We start from the raw sequence: 18,496 nt of genomic DNA, 5'->3' as shown, positions 1-18,496 counted from the left end.
TGCCCCGCAGATCTGAGCCAGGAAAGACAAAATATTTCACAGCAGACAGCAGCCCGGATGAAAGAAACACAGAGCTGCCAGCCCTGTTGGCTCCCAAAGATTTCCAAACTCTCCTCTACAGCTGGTGGGAAGAAATCATACAGCCTGGCAATGCAAGGCAACCTGCAGCACCCCCAGACAAGTGGAAGAGACCTTGCGTCCGGAGAGCTGGCATTCACCCCAGCTGGCATTCTGAGGCCTCTCACATCCAATGCCCATTTGTTCCTTGCTAGTGACACAACTATGATGTGGCTTTTGCAGAATTTGTAAATGTTCCTTCAAGAACTTTCCCCCACGCTTTGCTATGTCTAAAGCCTTTCCTTTTTTAGATGGTCATTGCCTCGTAACCCAAAGTGACTGCTATTAAACAGGGGCGGGGATGGACTTGAGTCAAGAAGTCTGAGCCTGGCAATGACTGAGTGTGAAAAATGCCTAAGCAAAAGAAAAATAAAGTCAGAGCACTTGCTGTTTTCACTCTGCTTTCTCATTTTGGTGGAAAGAAGCTATTCACGGGCCAAGGGAAAAAGTAAGCCCACCGCATTAGAGTACACTCTGAGCCCTGGGGAGCGAGGCCAGTGTCCGGGGGCATGCTATAGTCTTCTGCTCTGCTGCTCTTCGGTCCTACAGTGGTAAGTCTGTAAACTGCCCAGGGTTTGTAGATCCTACTCGCTACATTCTTATACAAAGTTGAGAAACTGCAGCTGTGCAAAAATTTGGCCAGCGCGGATCCTAGGGCAGTAGAAAATGGTCCTGCAAACCTTTGGGAAGTCTTGATTTGCACAGAATCAACACCCCTCTCCATGACCTTCACCCTGGACTTATGCGTTGGCCAACTTTAACATGGTTTCCATCCACAACCTCAACTGCCTCATCACCATCCTCCTCCCCCAGGCGATTTCACACAAATTTGGGAATCTGGGCTCTTAACCTTTTGTGCTCACCTAAGGCTCACCAAGACCTTACAACGTGAAATATATCAGGGGACACCAAGGAATCAGCGTCAATCTACGAAGAGCTCTGATGATCAATGGACAACTCAAGGCAACACCCTAAATTAGGGTAAAGCTAAACAAACTGCTTTGCTAGAAGCTGTCTCTTTGATCTGGACAATATTAATTGTTATACAAATGCCTTCCCTACCAGCTGACAGGAAATTATATTGATATTTCCATGGCTCACACAGGGCCACAGCTCCAAACTGGACTCTTAACACATACTCCTGCTTCCACACATGCAACCAATTTTGCCAGCACAACTGAGCACACGTCACCACCTGTATGTTGAACTGAGGCAGCTGGATGCATAACTATCACATTGGAATGGACAAAAGGTCATTAATGCATGCAAACTGAGTGCACAAACTAATTATCATGGATACAAACATACAAACAGTTAGCTTAAAAGTGGGAACAAAAGATTAAAGACCCACAACTGAAAATCCAGCCCACAAATTTGTGCGTCTTGTACCCAATATAATTAGGAGAACTTAATAGACATATCAAAAAACAAAAACAAAAAACAACCTCTGAAACAGGCTACTGCAGAGGGTTCTTTCCCCTGCCCTATCTGATGCATGAACTTGGGTGGGTTATCTTTCCATAAGCATATAAAATCCCAAACACGCGCCATTCAAACACAGATATTAAATGCTTAGTAGAATCTTCATTTGGACCAATGGCTGCGACAAGTTTTGTGGTGCCCGTGTTACCTGTTAGCGTGACAGCATTAAGGGCAATAAAATACATGTGGGAGGCTGTCAGAGGGATTTACACTGAGTGGAACGGACATTGCCACACTCCATGCAACTTTAGGAGTCAGATGTTCAAGGCTTAAGGAGTCAGGCATATTCACATGAAACAGGATCTGAAATAGTCATCCTGAAATGCCATATCTACGCTGTCAGTGACTATGCAAGAGAAATATTGCTCCTTCGCCATTTGCTTAACCAGAGGGTTACCTTCTCGCCCTGTCCCAAAAATCTAAGGTTGACCGGAGGTCAGACCCCTGTGCAGAACGCCACTCGGCAGTGCACTCATCACAGCAGGGCCAGCCTCCTAGAATGGCAGCATCAAGCACACAGGCCCCTACCGCGTCAGCTAAAAAACTAAGCTCACTTAGTGGTTTTATTAGCAGGCTCTTATCTTCTGTGGGCCAGCCGCTCAGAGTACGCCTACACTGCAATCAAAGGTGTGACTGCAGCACACGTGGACATGCCGAGCTATCTTCGATCTAGCTAGCTCCAATAACAATGGCAGTGAAGTCATGGCAGCGTGGACTGTACAAGCCCATCCAGGACCCAGCATACATACTTGAGCATCCAGCCTGTGCTGCCGCAGCTTCACTGCTGCTGTTAGTCGAACCAGTTAGATCAAAGCAAGCTTCAGTTATGTCTACACATGCTGCAGTCTCACTTCTGATTGCAGTGTAGACAGACCTGTAAGGACAATCTCATTACACTACTTCATGTGGCCCAGCAGCTGGTGAATTCTTCCTCCAGGTATGTCAGAAAATCATCAGTCTATAGCCACAGACAGAAGACATACGATCTGGTTCTTCTGACTCCTCAAAAGAAGGAGTACCCCTCATAGGTACCAGCCGAACAGACTGATGAACAGTCCCAAAGCAACCTCCCCATGTGACCGTCTTATATTATGCCTGTGCCCCAGGGGAGTTACAAAAGGCCTGTCTAGCACTAGCTCTTCACAGTCTGCTTCACACGCTGCTGCAAGCATCTTCTCCTCAGCATCACCTGTCAACCAGAGCAACCTTTCCACACCTCTCCATGCATTTTCCAATTCACCTCCACCTTTTAAATTTTAATCTCCCTCTTTTTAATTGTAATGGCATGGCTGTATTTAAACCTATGACAAGGGCTACAATTTTGTCACAAAAATCGTGCATTTAAATAAAGAAGTCTGTGAAATCTTGGAAATGGCTGTAAAAAAACCCAAACCTCACCCAGAACTAAAACCCACATTTGATAAGGCCCAGTCCAAAACGTTTGCTGTTGTGACATGGAGCTCTCTCTACGGAGGAGCAGACAGGCCAAACTTGATTGGCACTGCAATGGCCATGCACCAGGTTGCAAAGCCCAGAGTGAGCCCTGTGGGACAGGAGCCTCTCACTGTAAGGTGAATGTGGAATGGGTTCAGGCTCCAACCCTTCCCCCACTGCCAGACCTCACCTCTTTCAGCATTGGTGTATGATGTTGTAGCGAAAACGACATAATTTGGTGACCTTTGCATGACATACCATTTACAAAGTGGGATATGAAATCCCCTTTTGCAAAAGAAGGGAAAGAATGAAAAGTCAACTATTTCCTTAAAAGAGGATCAATTCTGAATGTAAAACAATAATTTATTTTTCAGGGCCATTATCAGGTAATTTCATCCCAAACTTGACATTAAGTGAGGGTTTTCAAAATCTAATCATATTTTAAAAGCTCCATTAAATCGTTTTAAAAAACCCATTTACCTGCATAAAGGCTGGGGGCAAGAGGGTGTTTGTCTGGGTTTTAACTTCCCTGGCAGTGTTTGCAAGCCAGACAGTACAACATCTGCTGTGCTTGCTGGCCAGGAGGTGAAGTTAACAGGAAACAAAAGAGAAACTTACAAGTCCAGGTTCATTCCCAAGAAGAGGGAAAAGCAAAATCTAAACAAAGTACAAGTGTGTTCCATTGTTAGACTGAATAATCCCATGGGGCTTCCACAAACACAGCACAGGAGGTTTATTTTTTAAAGATACATGGATTTAACCTTCCCATGTTTCTCGTGCATCTTTTACTCATTTAGTTTTGATGGCAAAGCAGCTCTCAAAATTGTTTGATGAACAGCTGCTTCAAAAAGCCCAATGGCTCAAAAGCTACGCGACTCTACCCTGTTTGCTAAACCCGGTATCTAAGGGCTAGTGTACACTTAAAGCTTCCAGCAGCACAGCTGTATCGGTACAGCTGTGCCGCTGTACGAGTGCTTGTGTAGCCGCATTACATCGACAGGAAAGAGTTCTCCCGCCGACAAAATAAACCACCTAAATGAGCGGCGGTGGCTATGTCAAGATACTCTCCCAGCGACATAGCACAATCCACACAAGAGCTTATGCCAGCAAAATTTTTTTTAAAAAACCTGTTTTTTCACCCCTGAGCAACAAAAGTTTTGCCGGCACACGTGCGAGTGTAGACAAGGCATTATACAACAATTTTCAGGACAAATCACTTCACAAATGTATCCTCGTTTGTACAGCGCTTTGGGTGATACACATCACTTCACCAGCTACTGAATGAGAGGGAACAAAGCAACACCCAAGAGTTTGGGACAGGAAGTAAAGGACTCTGCAGTCCATTTTCAATCTGCAAAAGAAATTTTCTTGAGACTCTAATTGTCTACCTGGGAATATGGCCAGGACACTAAAGCTAACCTCATTACTCTTGTAGCACCTTAAAGACTAACAAATTTCTGTGGGCATAAGCTTTCGTGGGCTGCAACCCACTTCGTCAGATTGCAGCCCACGTTGCAGCCCATGAAAGCTTATGCCCGCAGAAATGTGTTAGTCTTTAAGGTGCTCCAGGACTCTCGTTGTTTTTGCTGTATACAGACTAACCCGGCTACCCCTATGGAACTTTTCATCATTACTCTTGGCAAAATGCCTTCATCTTCAGCAACATGTGATCAGGACCTCATCTTCATGAATTATCTAAAGGACAGCACTTCGGTAAGCCAATGCCACCTAATATCTTGCTGGATCAATGGCCCAACAGAGGTTTGAAGGAAAGGCTACCAATGCCTGAATTGCCAACACCACTTTTTCCTATAGCATAAGGGTTTTCTTTGGAGGTCTCGATCCAACAGGAAACACAGCCCAACTTACAAGATCATAGTCAGAGGAGATGTATTAAAGTTAATACAGAGCAGCAGCTTAGTTTAGTGGATTGGGAATCAGACAACTATCCTGGCTCTGCCACTGACCCGCTCAGTGACCTGGGACAAGTCCCGTCCCTTCTCCATGCCTCAGTTTCCCTTCCACTCATTGTCTGTGCTCTCTAATTGGTTGGCGACAGAGATGGTGCCAGTCATTGCACAAACATGCAGGAAGAGACAATCTTGGCTGGAGCCTTTAGGAGCTATTGAAATACAAAAAAAAAAATTTATCCAGGTGACTGGGAGCGTATAGCCTACGAAACTTCAAACCTAAATCCATGAAGAATTTAGTCCAATAATAATATAATAATAATAATATACTTGCCCATGCCTTTAGAGCCAAGGATCTCAAAGTGCTTAATACATACTAACATGCCAAGAAAAATGACCGCAAAAATGGCATCACTGGGACCGTCCCTGGTTTATTTTGTCTTTAGTGAGTCTTTAACGAACACGCTTAGTTTACAAAGAATCTTTTTGCAACTGCCAGCCCTAAAAACTCGTCCTATGCTCTGAAAGTCCTGGTGGGGCTGTGAGAGCCAAAAGAGATTCCACCCCACCAGGGATTGCACAGCTATAATTCAGGGCCGAGTTTGGGCCCCTCAACTGCAACTCTGCCACCCTGCTACCTTCACCGGAGCGAAAGCGATATAAATGAAAGCCCTGCAGTTGAAACTTAACAATTCTTCTGCACCAGCCAAAAGTGAATCCAGCTCATCTCCCATAACTGGGCTGGCTTTGCAGCACTAGGGTAATAGTTATTTTTAATCCCTAATGTAAGCAGATATGTAGGATTACACAAGCAGCAGATCTGCTGAGAAAGAAGCTGCCAATTTATGAAACCACTTTCCAGAGCCAATTTAAGCTTCACAACGCCCCTACTAATTCAGCATTATTAGTGCTAGTATTATTAGCCCCATTTTAAAAATAAGTAAACTGGGCCACAGAGAGAGAGGTTAAGCTCTAGATTTTCAAACTGGCCTCTATTTTGGGGTGCCCAATATTAGATATCTAGGGCTCCAAAGGACTTCAAAGAAATCTGCAGCAGTTAAGAACCTTTGCCGGCGGGGGGGGGGGGGGGGGGGGGGGGGGGGGGGCACCCCAGAAGGGTTCTAGTGTTGGTCACTGAAAAATAGAGGTGCCCAAAATTAGTCCAAGTGATCTGTGAAGGTCATGAGTCAATGGCCTAGATGGGAATAGATCCCAGGAAAGTCCTGATTCCCAGTCCCTGGCTCTGTTCCCTAGGTATGAAGCTTTCTCTGCGATGATAAAGAAAGATTTTCTTAATTTCCTCTATAACTAAAATGCTAAGCAATATCTAGTAGCCTCCTACAATCCACCTGACTGCCTTCCTATTCAGAAGGACAATAGGAGGAATCCTGAAATAAAGGACTACATCACCATACTTTTTAGCTCATTAGCACCAGACAGTTTAAATTTTGTTACACTTCAAAGGAATCGAACACTAACTTCTACTAGGTGCCAAACAATGGAGCAGACGGCTATACTTGGACCAGATCCCCAGCAGGTGGGAAAGAATCTACATGGTGCTTATATTTGGACATTTGCACTTGTCCAGTGAGGGACAAGACCGCAGGGCCACTCCCAGCTCTGCATTATAACTACTGTATTTGTACTGGGAGTTTCACACAGCATGGATCAGTGCTGTAGTAGTCACCTATACCATGGCTAATGGAAAAGGCACGCTCCCAAACCAGTGGTGGAATGGTCCTGAGGCGGATACTTACCAACAAGAAGGGGTCTGTGACTTGATGTTAGCTCAGCTTCAGAATCACTATTTGGAAAGCTAGGGCCCTGGAGAAATCAATGGGGCTATCTAGGTGAGCAAGGAATAGTCCCTGAGTAAAGGTTCGCAGGATCTCATTAGTTCTCGTGTAAATGCTTTTAATGCAAACATTTAATTAAATTACACCTTCAGCACTGCCTATCGTTAAAATCTTCTTTTAACTGTTTCAGAGGCTTCCTAATATGGGCAAACACAGGTTGCATTACATCTCTCTATTTTTAGTGCATTTGATTTTTTGGTCATAACAACTGCTATTTCAGACCAAGTCAAACCTGCAGAGAAAACACAGCTAAGAGACAATGATTAAAGATGGGGAAATTCATCACATGATTAACATATGTTTGAATTTATCCCTGTTTGGGGAAAGTTCCGCACATTTGATACCTGCAAACTGGCACCTATTTAAACTACCACCAGCTCTGTTTAAATTGTTAAACTGGATTGCAGGCGAGAAGAAAATCCACTGTTATTTTGAAAATAAAAATATTGATTTTCTTTGTTACTCCTCTAATTGCTGCTCTCCATGCAGCACGTTTGCGGGCATTACACAAAATCTGTGGTTCACTTAAGCTGAACAACGAGTTTTAAGACAGACTTGCATTTAGGAGTAATTTATGGAGTCTGTGTCATAAACATTAAATAATAGCCTTTCTTCCAAAGACAATCTGCTCTCTTTCATGCTCCTGGACTGTATTTTATATCAAGTCCCTTCTACGTAGACAGAGTTTAATACATCACCAGAGACCTTTGGAAAAGTTATTAGAGAACTTTACATTTCCCAAAGAAACAGAACATTTTATGACCTGATTATGAAAGCAAAGCAGTCTCTCTTAATGTGGTTAGAGTCTATCTTTTTAACATTGGATTTTTCCCCACCCTCCAAAAAACCTTGAGAAAACCCTTTTCCACACACTGGATTGCTGATGGCACATGAAATACGTAACATACATTGTCATCTAGCCTAAATCAGTGGAGTGACTACTGAAGTTAATGGAGCTAGGCCCATTTCCACCAAGCTGAGGATCTGACTTTGTGGGCCTCTCTCTAATAACTATACCAAGACTATAAATGAATATTAAAATTACACACAGCACAAGCGTAATTTTTATATTGCCATTTGAGGATTCAGCAAGACTCCATACAATGCCATGTGGTGGTTGATATGAAAGGGAAACATCTGCAAAAGCTCCAACTACTTAAGCAGCTGCAAAAGTGTGGGACTTCAGCTCCTAAATACATCTGATTTTCAATGAGACTAAGGGCTTGTCCACACAGTGAGTTAGAGTAGTTTGTTGTACCACACTTTGGAATTTTCAAATTTCAAGGGATGTTACTGCACAGCACGCTGGTGCACTGTAGAATCACTGGCTCGCTGCACCATAACTCACCTGCACCATAACTCACCATGGAGACAAGCTGTAGGCTCCTAAGTGTCTAAGTCACTTTTGACAATGGGAACTTGGGTACTTTTGAAAATTTGACGCAAAGGCTAATTTTAGTCAGGTTACGTCACTGGATAGCTACATTTGGGCGTGTTAAGGGAGTCAGGCAGAAATGTCATTGTACTGGGGTCCTGTATTTCAACAGGACAGTCCCTGTTTAAGCCGACTGGCTTTCCCATGCTGAATGCCACAAACTCATGAACCAGAACTTCAGGGAAAGGCAAACAACGACAGAACAGACAGGTTACTGGCCAGGCAGCTAATGTACTGAGATTAAAACTTATTGCACCCATCAGAAGTGTCTCTGCTGTTTTGTGGTTTTCCTGTTCGGTAGCTATATACACCATTGCCATAGACTAAGCTCTTTAGGGCAGAGACCATCTTTTCATTATTGTAGAGCCTACCACAACAGGGCCCCTGGCCGGGGCTTGTAGCTGCTCATGTGATACAAATAATTAACGTTAATAAGTCAGCTGCTAAAAAAATGGCTCAACAATCTACTGCCTCCCACTATATGGTGCCGCCCACCCTGGTGTCGCAATGGCAGCATAGATCGGGGCATTATAACAATGTTTTGCTCCATATACAAACTATTTGTCTAACCACTGTACAATCAGGCCTGGGGTAAGAATGGGTTGTACACCCTCGGTGGAAACATTAGATTAACTTTCTACATACAGGGCCCAATTACTCCCTATCGCAGGAAAACCCAGGACAGCCAGTGGCAAAAATTCCCTGCACAAGATTCCCTCTTGTAGGCTGCTCCTCTATCATTCCCTCAGAGGAAGATGGATCAAAGGTCTGCCCACAAACCCCATGGGCCCAAGGGGAGAAGAGGAAGCAGTGGGAGGCCGTCTGGCCCTTGTCCTCGGGAGCACAACTCCAATGGACCCATTTCTCCAGAGAAAAAAAAGTCATGGAAAACACAGACCTAGAATATATTACTTTTCCACTGAGAGCATCACAGGGCTGGTGAGGGGCGATTATCAGTCCCCTTCTAACCCTATCCCTTCATTCCCCTGGCCTGTATGCTGCCCACTCCCTATCCACTAACAGCCCTGCCTGGGGTCTGAGGCAAGTGGGGAATGGAGATGCTGCTAAGCCCCCACTCCTGTGCAGGATGTCCAAATCTTGAGGGTGTGATTAGTCCTACAGTTTGGGCACAGTGAGCGTGATGCACAACACAGGAATGCCTGGGCATCTATTGGCACACACGGACACACACACACACTTTCATATCTATGTGTTAAGTCTTCTAGACAAAATGCCCCCACCCTGGCACCTGCAGTGGATCTGTTACTCACAATCCTTGGAGAAGGAAGCAACAGAACATGCCTGGGAACAGCATGATCTGTTAACACTTTAAAATAAGAGCAGTTTCCCATGGCAGACTAGTGACCACACATAGAGGGTATGGATATTAGAAACGAAGAAACATTTCACATAATCCATGTGAAACCAGGACCCACGTCTTTGAAAGCCCCATACTTCTGAGCAAGCTAAAACCAGCCTTCCCTTCCCCCCTAAGAGCAATGCACCTGCAGGTCTTTTAACAGGAGTTCTGCTGGCATCACACACACAGGCTCAGATTCAGAAGTCTGCCTTGCCATCTGGACTATTTCTCCTCACACAGGACAGGTGATTAAAAAAAAAAAAAAAAATCAAAACAAAAAACACCTGTGACCAAAAGAGCAGATCAGGTGCTAGTGTAACAGACGGGCTGAGAGGAGATCGATCCCCTGCTGCTGGAGAGCCTTGGAAGGTGATACATTTAAACAAAGAAACTGAACAACATAGATGCTACATCTCCAAATCAACAGGGCTAGGGGTGTCACAGACCATATGGGGCATCATGTCCCGGCTCTTCTCTCTTAAGGCCTGTGATGGGGGTGGTTCCACTCACTGCTAGGCCAGCGCCTCCTCCTGGGCACTCTGGGGAATAGCTTGCGGGGTCAATACCCCTTCCTGCAGTTGCAGATCATCTCCTCGCCTCTCTCTCTCTCTCTCTCTCTCTCACTCCGCAAGCTGCAGTCCCCTCTTCGTGACTTGGCCCTCCAGCCAGGTCACCCTACGTTATTTCCCCTTCTGGGGTACCCAGGTCTTCCTTCGGCAGCGTGAGGCCGTCTTCCCATTCGCTGCCTCGGTGCCACTTCCTCAGGAGCGGGCTAGGGAACCTAGTCCTGCCCTCTACTCCCAGTGGCAGATTAATGCACAATGCCCACGGGGCCCCGACCAACCTGTGTAGAAGTTGGGAGGGGGGGGGAGGGGCGGGGGGGGAGCCACCAGTGCCAGAACTGTGGCCCTGCCCCCTGCTCCTCCTCTTCCCCCCCGGGGCCCAAAAGCCGTCCGCAACCCATGTCCCTGCCCCCTGGGGCAGACTGCCCAGGGCAGGCGGAGGGTCTGGGGCTCCCCACAGTGACCTAGGCTCCTGGTCTTACCACAGCCCAGCTCCGGCTTCCAGCCTGGCCAGGGGGCGGGGCAGTAAAGGAGCAGGGGGTAGGGCCCCATAGCGAATGAGGGCAAAGGCCCACTTCAGGCCCCCCAACTCAGGCCCTCCTGCCACTGCCACTCCGCACCTGCCTGAGGCTACTACACCCATGTTAAAAAGTGGGGGGGCATGGCCCCCCGTTTCAGGTGCCCCTGGTGTGTGGGGGGCCCAAATGTTCCTTGTGCCCAGGGCCGAGGTAAATCTTAATCTGCCCGTCTACTCTGGGTTCCAGCTCAGGGACCCTCTAGCCAGCAGCCAAGGTCTGTTCCCTCCTGGACCTTACTGCCTTTCCCTGAGCCCTTTCCTTACCAACGGTCACTCCCCGCTGCTCTGGGTTTGCCGGCTCCACCACTCCCTCCTCCCCGAGAGGGGCTGCAGCCACCCACGCCCAGCCTTTTTAAATCCAGTCCAGCTCCCTCCTCCCCAGCGGCGTTCCCTCACTCAGTCCAGGGACTACACAGTCACCTGATCCCACGCAGTTGTGGCTTGTTGGGCTCATGAACCCCCCTTCTTAGTCTTCATTAACCCCTTCAGGGCACGTGTGGGGTAAACACCCCATCACAAGGCACAAGAGCCCCAGGGGCCACATGCCCTCGGTTCACTCAGACTCCAACGGAAGTTGAGGGCGCTCAGCAAGAACCAAGCCATGCTAAGGACACGGGCGCGTGTAACACTGCCAGGGCAGCATCAACATGGGCCGGTATTCAGACTGGCCATTGTCCTCCAGTCATGGTATTCCAGGAGTCACTTGGCTCCCAGCAACTTACCCCGTGCCTCTCAGAAGGGGAACACTGTCGCCTGTGCACTGTAGCCAGTGGGAGTGTCAAGGTGACATTTTACAGATGTTTAATGACAACCCTGACAAATGCAGGGGCACCACCTGCTCCCCCGTGAGCGGTTCAGCTCAGCTTCCATCTCTCCCCTTCCTCAGGGGAAGGATGATACATGAGCTGTTTGGGAAGCGAAGGAGAATGCTTTTAAAGGAAGGTTGGGTTCCACACCCCCAAGGTTGAACTGCCAGATGGGGCATTTTCTGTTTCTCTTTCTTCTCTGTTCGTTTATTTTGATTTCTTCTCAGAAGCACTCTCCCCTGATACGCATTTTTACAAGCGAGGACTTTGGCACATTATAAGCCCAGTGCAGTCAGTGGGAATCCTTTCACTGATGTCTACTGGCACTGGTTACAGGTTTATGGGATCAGTCATTCATACCTCATAACTGTCCCTGGTTTCATGGGACTGTCCTGCTCTGATCCCCAAAACCTCCTCTCCCAGTTGAAGAGGTTCCTGTCCCACAAGGCCGGCTGGCTGGACTTGGCTCCCCACTCCCAGTGTTGTGACTCTGCCGCTGGTGTGCAAGATCACAGCACTGCTCAGGTTGGGTGTCCGCCCCTGCTAACAGGAGGGCAGCCGGGCCAAATATGAGGGAGTGGTACTGCGACAATGTGTACCAAGCCACAGTGCTGCTCGCGCAAATTTGGCCTGGCTGCCCCTCCATCAGGGGGGTCGGGCCAAACCTGAACAGCACTGCAATGCAAACCCGTACCAGAGCGCAATGCTTGGCACCAGGAGACAAGCCCAGCCAGACCCAGGGGACAGGAGCTTCCATTGTGGGCCAAATGTGACGCAGGCTCACTCTGCAACTCCCAGGCTTCTCTCCTGGGGTGTGTGGGGGGGGTGGTGTGTGACCACCTGACCCCTCCCCCAACCTCCAATCCTATGGGGGCAGGACCGATCCTGCTTTACCCTCTTGAAATGTTGGAAGGTACAGTCATTGCTATTTAAAACTTCATCATCTGAAGTTTTACTTATTTTTTTTAACCACAAAAAAAAAAAAAAAGTCCAAGTGGCGCTAGTTCATTTTACTGACCACCGAGTTACAAAAGTTCAGAAGGAAAACCTAAAAAGAGAACAGGTTTGGGGAGTTCTAAGAACACAAGAAAAAAGAACTAAGAATTGATAAATGTCAAAAACGTAGCACTCCCAGAGCTTAAAACAATAAAACCCTTTAATTTGTATTTACACATGCGCAAGTGTTGGCATGTATGCACAATATATAGTTCCACACTATGTAAGTAGATATAAAATGTATCGTGTCTAAACATATTTGTTAAACACCTGCAGTCTCTGACCTTGCATCCCAAATTTCAACCTGGATGACTCTGACAGCCAAGTCACAAACTACCAAAAACTACAGTCCCTAATGGAAACCTGGATAGTTCCTTAGTTCTAGTTCTTAGTAATGAGATCTTTTATTCCCATGAGAAAGCTTGGAAGTGAACCACTCGCTTACCATTTCCATGCCGTTTCACTAGGAATGAACCTTGGTGTGTCAGAGAGGATTTTTTTTTTTTTCTGTTTCTAAACTCCTTGTGCACAAAAGTTAATCCAAACCAGACAGGAGTCAATCAGGTCATTAGTGTGCTAAGCCTATTAACAACCATGACTTACATTTCTTTCCTGCAACAATAAAAAACATTCAGGAGTTTGCTTTTAAGCAGGAAGGCCCATGAGCAATTCCATTATTTTGTTACATTGTGACTTGTGGCAGGCACTGCTTGAACCAGTAAGAAGAGTCCTGCACTGTGCAGTGGCCTTTGAGTTTCACTTCCACCTGGCAAGTTTGCATTCTCAGTCCCATAGCATGGCACACAAAAGGAACCTGGCTAGAACAGAAGGACGGTCTTGTGGTCAACGCACAGGACTGGAATTCAACAGGACTGGGTTGTTCCCACCGCCATCAGACTCCCTGTGTGACCTGGGGCAAGTTATCTAGGATCAGAGCCAAAGCCCATTATGTCAGTGGGAGACTTTCAATCAACTTCAATAGGCTTTGGATCAAACTCTTAATCTCCCTGTGCCTCACGGGGTTGATGCTGACCTACCTCACAGGGATGTTGTGAGGGTAGATTCACGAAGGTCTGCAAGGTGGTCAGATACTATGGTGCTGATCAGCACCAAAAGGCTGTAGATAAACAAGGAGCCAAGCGCTGCAAGATTCTCGGCTCCCTGGACTCCGAAGGAGCCAATGAGCTAAGGGACCTCTGCATCAGGTAGAACTGGGCTTTGATTTTACCGTGGCAACCCACTCAGTGAACTATAAGAGTGAAGGTGTAGATGAATAATGAGTCGTAACGTGTGCCACACAAGCACAGGTTGTTTTCCCAACGAGTGAAGTTTCAACTACCGATGATCATATTTTATATTATAATAGCAAAAATTCTGCAGTGTATTTGCTATAAGTAACAGAGACGCAGTAGCTTCAGCACATAGCTGTCAAATCTTTTCTGGAAAGCCCGAGAGGTCCAAAACGTTGTTTGTGCAAGAACAACCTCTGGCATGAGACGTGTCTTCCTCACTACGGATGATCCCAAGCTGCAGAATTCTGATCCAGATCAAGACTGTGTGTTCCTCAATGCTCAGAGGTGTTTGGAGCCACGGTTTGGGGGTTTGAACCCATCATGACAACAGCTGCTGGTGTGGTCAGAGCTCAGCTCTACATAACACACAAGAGAAAACTGGGTCCCTGCTTTAAACTGCGTTCTATTAACAATCAGCAACCAACCAACCAACCAACCAGCACTGACTAAACATTAATTAATGAGCTAAAGGTTAAATTCCAAAACTAGGGATTCTTTAACAAGAGGATATGCAAATTTTCTGAGGCCCTATGGCCACATCATCCCAATCCCTCCAGCTCCCCCATTCTAATGGCAACTGCCTTTCCTACAGCCTGTTGGTCTCAATATGCATGACCTCAATGACTGCCACCTCCCTGAATGTCCAACGACAGCTCCAGTGCCTGAATTTCTCTACTCTCCCCAGAGTGCCTGATCGCCTCAACTCCCACTTCTACTGCCTCCCTAACTGCCCCACAGCAACAAATTGTAAGAGAGTGCACACAACACGAGCAACGACTTACCACTGCTCCACCCAGCACAGAATCCACCCAGCACAAGAAGAGGGGATCAGGAATTACGGGGAGATGGGGAAAGAGGTAAGGGGAGCAAAACACAAAGGCACATGGTGCACAGTGCAGCTTAGGAAACAAACCCAGGTTTTGCAGAGCATGCAAGAAATCTGTGTGTTCAAACTTCTGGGACAGATCCCCGGTGTAGTGGCGAGGAAGGGCCAAAGGAGCCCGGGAGTATAGCAACACCTGACCGGAAGCAGGTGTGCGGGGCAGGAAGCAGGCCTTCCCGTTCAGTGAGAGAAAGATGGCCGAGGGAGAAGGATGTCTCTCCCTTGGTGCCGGAGCCGGGGCCTGCACCCGACCGTTACCTGGAGGAGAGGCTGCCAGAGCTGCCCCCTGCCTGGGACCCTGGAGGTGCTACCCGAGCTGCCAACCCCGTGAGTCAGAGGAGACCCCAGGACCCTGCGACCTCGTTGAGCTGCCCTCCGCGGACGATTCAGAAGAGTTCCCGGACCTGCCGTCAAGCGACGAGGCCACGGACTTCTGGAACTTCCCTCGGGCAGAGTGCCCCGAGGAGCAGGCGTGCGACTCAAGGCTCCAGTACCCGGGTTGAGGGTGGGAGGAAGTAACCCGGGGGTAGCCGACTACAGTCCGGCGGAGCTTATGCGTGCACCAAGTCGGTGCGTTTCGGCTGGAGCCCCGCTGACAGGACACCCCGTCACTGCCTGGGCTGGGACGCCATGGAGACGGGTGGGCCTGCGTCCCCCTCCCTCCTTCCGACCCTGACCTAGGGGTGATCGTCCACTGAGGGCCAGAGCCTGTTCCCCACTGCCTGCCTCACCCTACAGAAGGGCCAGGGCTTTGGAAGTGCTTGCTCGCCCAGCTGGGGCTAGAGACTGTTTTCCCCATTGCCTGCCCGCCCCGTATGAGGGCTGGGCCTTGAACTGTGTGCTCGCCCTACTAAGGGGCAGAGACTACTTCCCTGTTTGCTTGGCTCGCCCCGCCTGAGGGCCAGGGCCTGGAACCCTGAGCCTACAAAGGGCCGGAGACTGTCTCCTCTTTATTAGGACTCCCCACACAGCGCTGGGGCCGGTAGGTGTGACCTCCCTCAGAGATTGAAAGGGGTCCTCTACACCCAGCTAGTGTAAATTGACAGCTTCATTGACGTCAATACTACGGCAGTTTACACTAGCTGAAGGTCTTTAAAAAGTGGGAGAAGCCAAGATACGATCACTCTACACACATTCATAGATCTTCTTGGAATCTCTGAGTGTATTTTAATATCAGCTGTTTTCTTATTAACATCAAACAAAAAACAGAAGGGGGGTGGAAGAGAGTGGGAACAGCTGCACTTTGTGCATTTTGTTTTCAGTACAGCTGCAACATACTGAAAGGCTGAGAGGATTTGCAGGGGCTCATAGGCACAAAACTCTCCAGCGGATACATTTACCCAATCTTTTGGCTTTTATTTCTCTTTGGTGATTAAAAAGTGGAGTTAGGAAAGAGAGTGGAGGAAAAAATATCTATAGGCAGAGAAATGTTAACTAAGAACAGAAGTGCCACTGATTAAATGAGATTCTTGCTCTCCCATCCCAATGGAGAACTTGGGGTTTATTGCTCATATAATTACAGCCTCATCCATCATCCTTTTTGTTTAACAAAAAAATAGTTCTAACTTTGTCCCACTCTGTCATCATTAAAGACTGGCAATTCAGAACTTGCTGAACATCCAGTGATTTCAGCAGGCTCTCTCTTCCCACAGTCACTTATATGTGTATATGGGGATTCCAGAGATAGGAATGAGGAGCTCAATCTGGGTTCAGAATCCAAACCCCACCTACTTAGGGGTACCAGGAGTAGGTTCAGCACCTTAGAGATGCTCTAATCACAAGAATAAGATCTAGGGTTGATTTCAAATAATGATCATCCCCAAGGGGTTGGACTGGAGTTCTGGTTCAGACACTACCATTCAATTACAGCCTATAAACCCCACAGAAGAAATATGCACATGCACACACACCAAAATGACTCCAAATGTACAAATATGGAGGCATTGAAAATTGTTTGCCAAGGAGGCTACTGTAAAGGAGGAGACCGCCCTATGTATTTAACCTGGGTTCACAGGGCTACCGAGAGAGAGCCAGCAGGCTCCCTGAGGCTCATCCGCAGGACATCAGAATAGGCCATTTCATTTATCTTACATGACCAAAAGGAGTTTTTGTGAGCAGCCATTTTAAAAAATCTTTGCTCCTAAAATATATAAGCCAAAGAATATCATGCTGAAAAAAATCAATCAGCAGGAACTAAAGCAAAGCCGAATTTCAGATTCGCAATCTGGGTTCAAACTACGCTTGGCAATTTCAGTTTCACGTGAGCATTTACAAATTCAGTGAGAAATAAGTTTGCTCATCCAGCTGCATAACTTGCATCACTATTTATATTAAAGGCAGGCTGCTCCAACCGTCTGAATCCAGACAGATGAAATATGGGGAAGAGAAACTAAATATTTTAAAACTTTCTACAATTTTTACCAGAAAATTAATTCTCTCTGTCTCTCCCCTCTACCAGATATTACAATTATGCATTTCAAACTCAAATGGCACCATCCTGGATGTAATACACCTTTTTCTTCCTACAAACAAGTTTCCTGGGATCACACTCTGCAAGAGGCCCCTTTGAATCATCTTCTTCATTCATAAATAAATTACAAAGCTAGGAATGCAAATGAATGCTTTCTCAGACAGGGCCTGATCCTGTTCCCATCAACATCAAATGACAGAACTCCCATTGACGTAAAATGCTGTAAGATCAGCCTGTTAAAAGTGTACAGTGCCTTCCATCAGGTTTTCATAGCACTTCACAAGCATTAAGATACACAACACCCAAGCGACACAGATCAGTATTATTCTAACCAATTTAGAGATGATTAAACTGAGACACAGTGAGGTTCAGAGATTTGCCCAAGGTTAAAATATTGGGAGAGGGGCATAGAAACCAGGTATCCCAGTTCACCCTGTTATAATCAATATTCGCATTCTCTCGCTGAAGTGCTACCTAAAGAAACCCATTTGAGCAAAGGTTTAGACCATATTTAGTTTTAAACTATTTAAAAGTAGTGTTTAAAAGATACCCAGCATAGGATCTCTTTATCTTTGTATTCACATAATTGACATGGTACTAATTTAAACCCTCTCTACCTGAAGTTGCACCATGACTCATCACCCCATCTCCATCACTACCTCCGACTGTTCTAAAATTCAGAGCTACTGGGGCACAGATGAACACCGAGATCTTTGACAGAACAACAGTCATGACCATAACTGTGTTCATGCGGTTGATCTCTTGTGCCTTTTCTCAAACTCACCTGCTAGGACTTTGCAGTGCTCGTCAGGGACCTGGGACTTAGCAGGGTAGCTGGATTTTGAGGATCGTTTGTGCCTGATGAAATGCTCTCTGCCGCTGAATGAGGTCTCAGAGATATTTACTGGTTGTATGAGCAGCTGTTCTGTTCCAATCTGGATATAGCCAATCTGTCCACAAAGGGGAAAAATGATTAGTTCCTTTGGCATCTTAAACTATTTGTATTTCCTAGATCTCCCTGTACTGACTCAGTGTTTTTCTTATTCCCACTAGATCACTTCACAGCAACACGTTTTCAAGCTCATTTGTGAGCGTATGTACATTTTAAGGCCAGAAGGGCCCACTACCATCATGTAGTCTCATCTGCACGACACAGCCCATAGAATCCCACCCACTGTTTGTGTTTAAGTGGAAGGTATGCGTATTAATTTTTTGTGCTCCTGTAGCATCTAGAAGCTCCACTGTGCTAAGTGCTATACATACATCACACAGAGAGAATCCCTGCCTCAAAGGATTTACCAACCAACACAAAGAT

At 46.8% G+C, this 18,496-nt stretch overlaps 1 protein-coding gene across 4 annotated transcripts in view; it reads right to left on the bottom strand.

Moving 5' to 3' along the window:
• ADAMTS17 (ADAM metallopeptidase with thrombospondin type 1 motif 17) overlaps positions 1-18,496 on the bottom strand; it is a 251,693-nt gene that overhangs the window by 219,449 nt on the left and 13,748 nt on the right. For all 4 annotated transcript variants that reach the window (XM_067555596.1, XM_067555598.1, XM_067555597.1 and 1 more), the window contains exon 3: positions 17,966-18,131. In XM_067555596.1, coding sequence (XP_067411697.1) covers positions 17,966-18,131 — 166 coding nt within the window. The remainder of the gene's footprint in view (positions 1-17,965; positions 18,132-18,496) is intronic.

This window comes from Emydura macquarii, unplaced genomic scaffold (genome assembly GCF_026122565.2).
Source record: "Emydura macquarii macquarii isolate MOO-44397 ecotype Brisbane River unplaced genomic scaffold, CSIRO-AGI_Emac_v2 contig_1644, whole genome shotgun sequence".
Classification (NCBI taxonomy): domain Eukaryota; kingdom Metazoa; phylum Chordata; order Testudines; family Chelidae; genus Emydura; species Emydura macquarii.
This window is presented reverse-complemented; position numbering and strand designations above follow the sequence as displayed.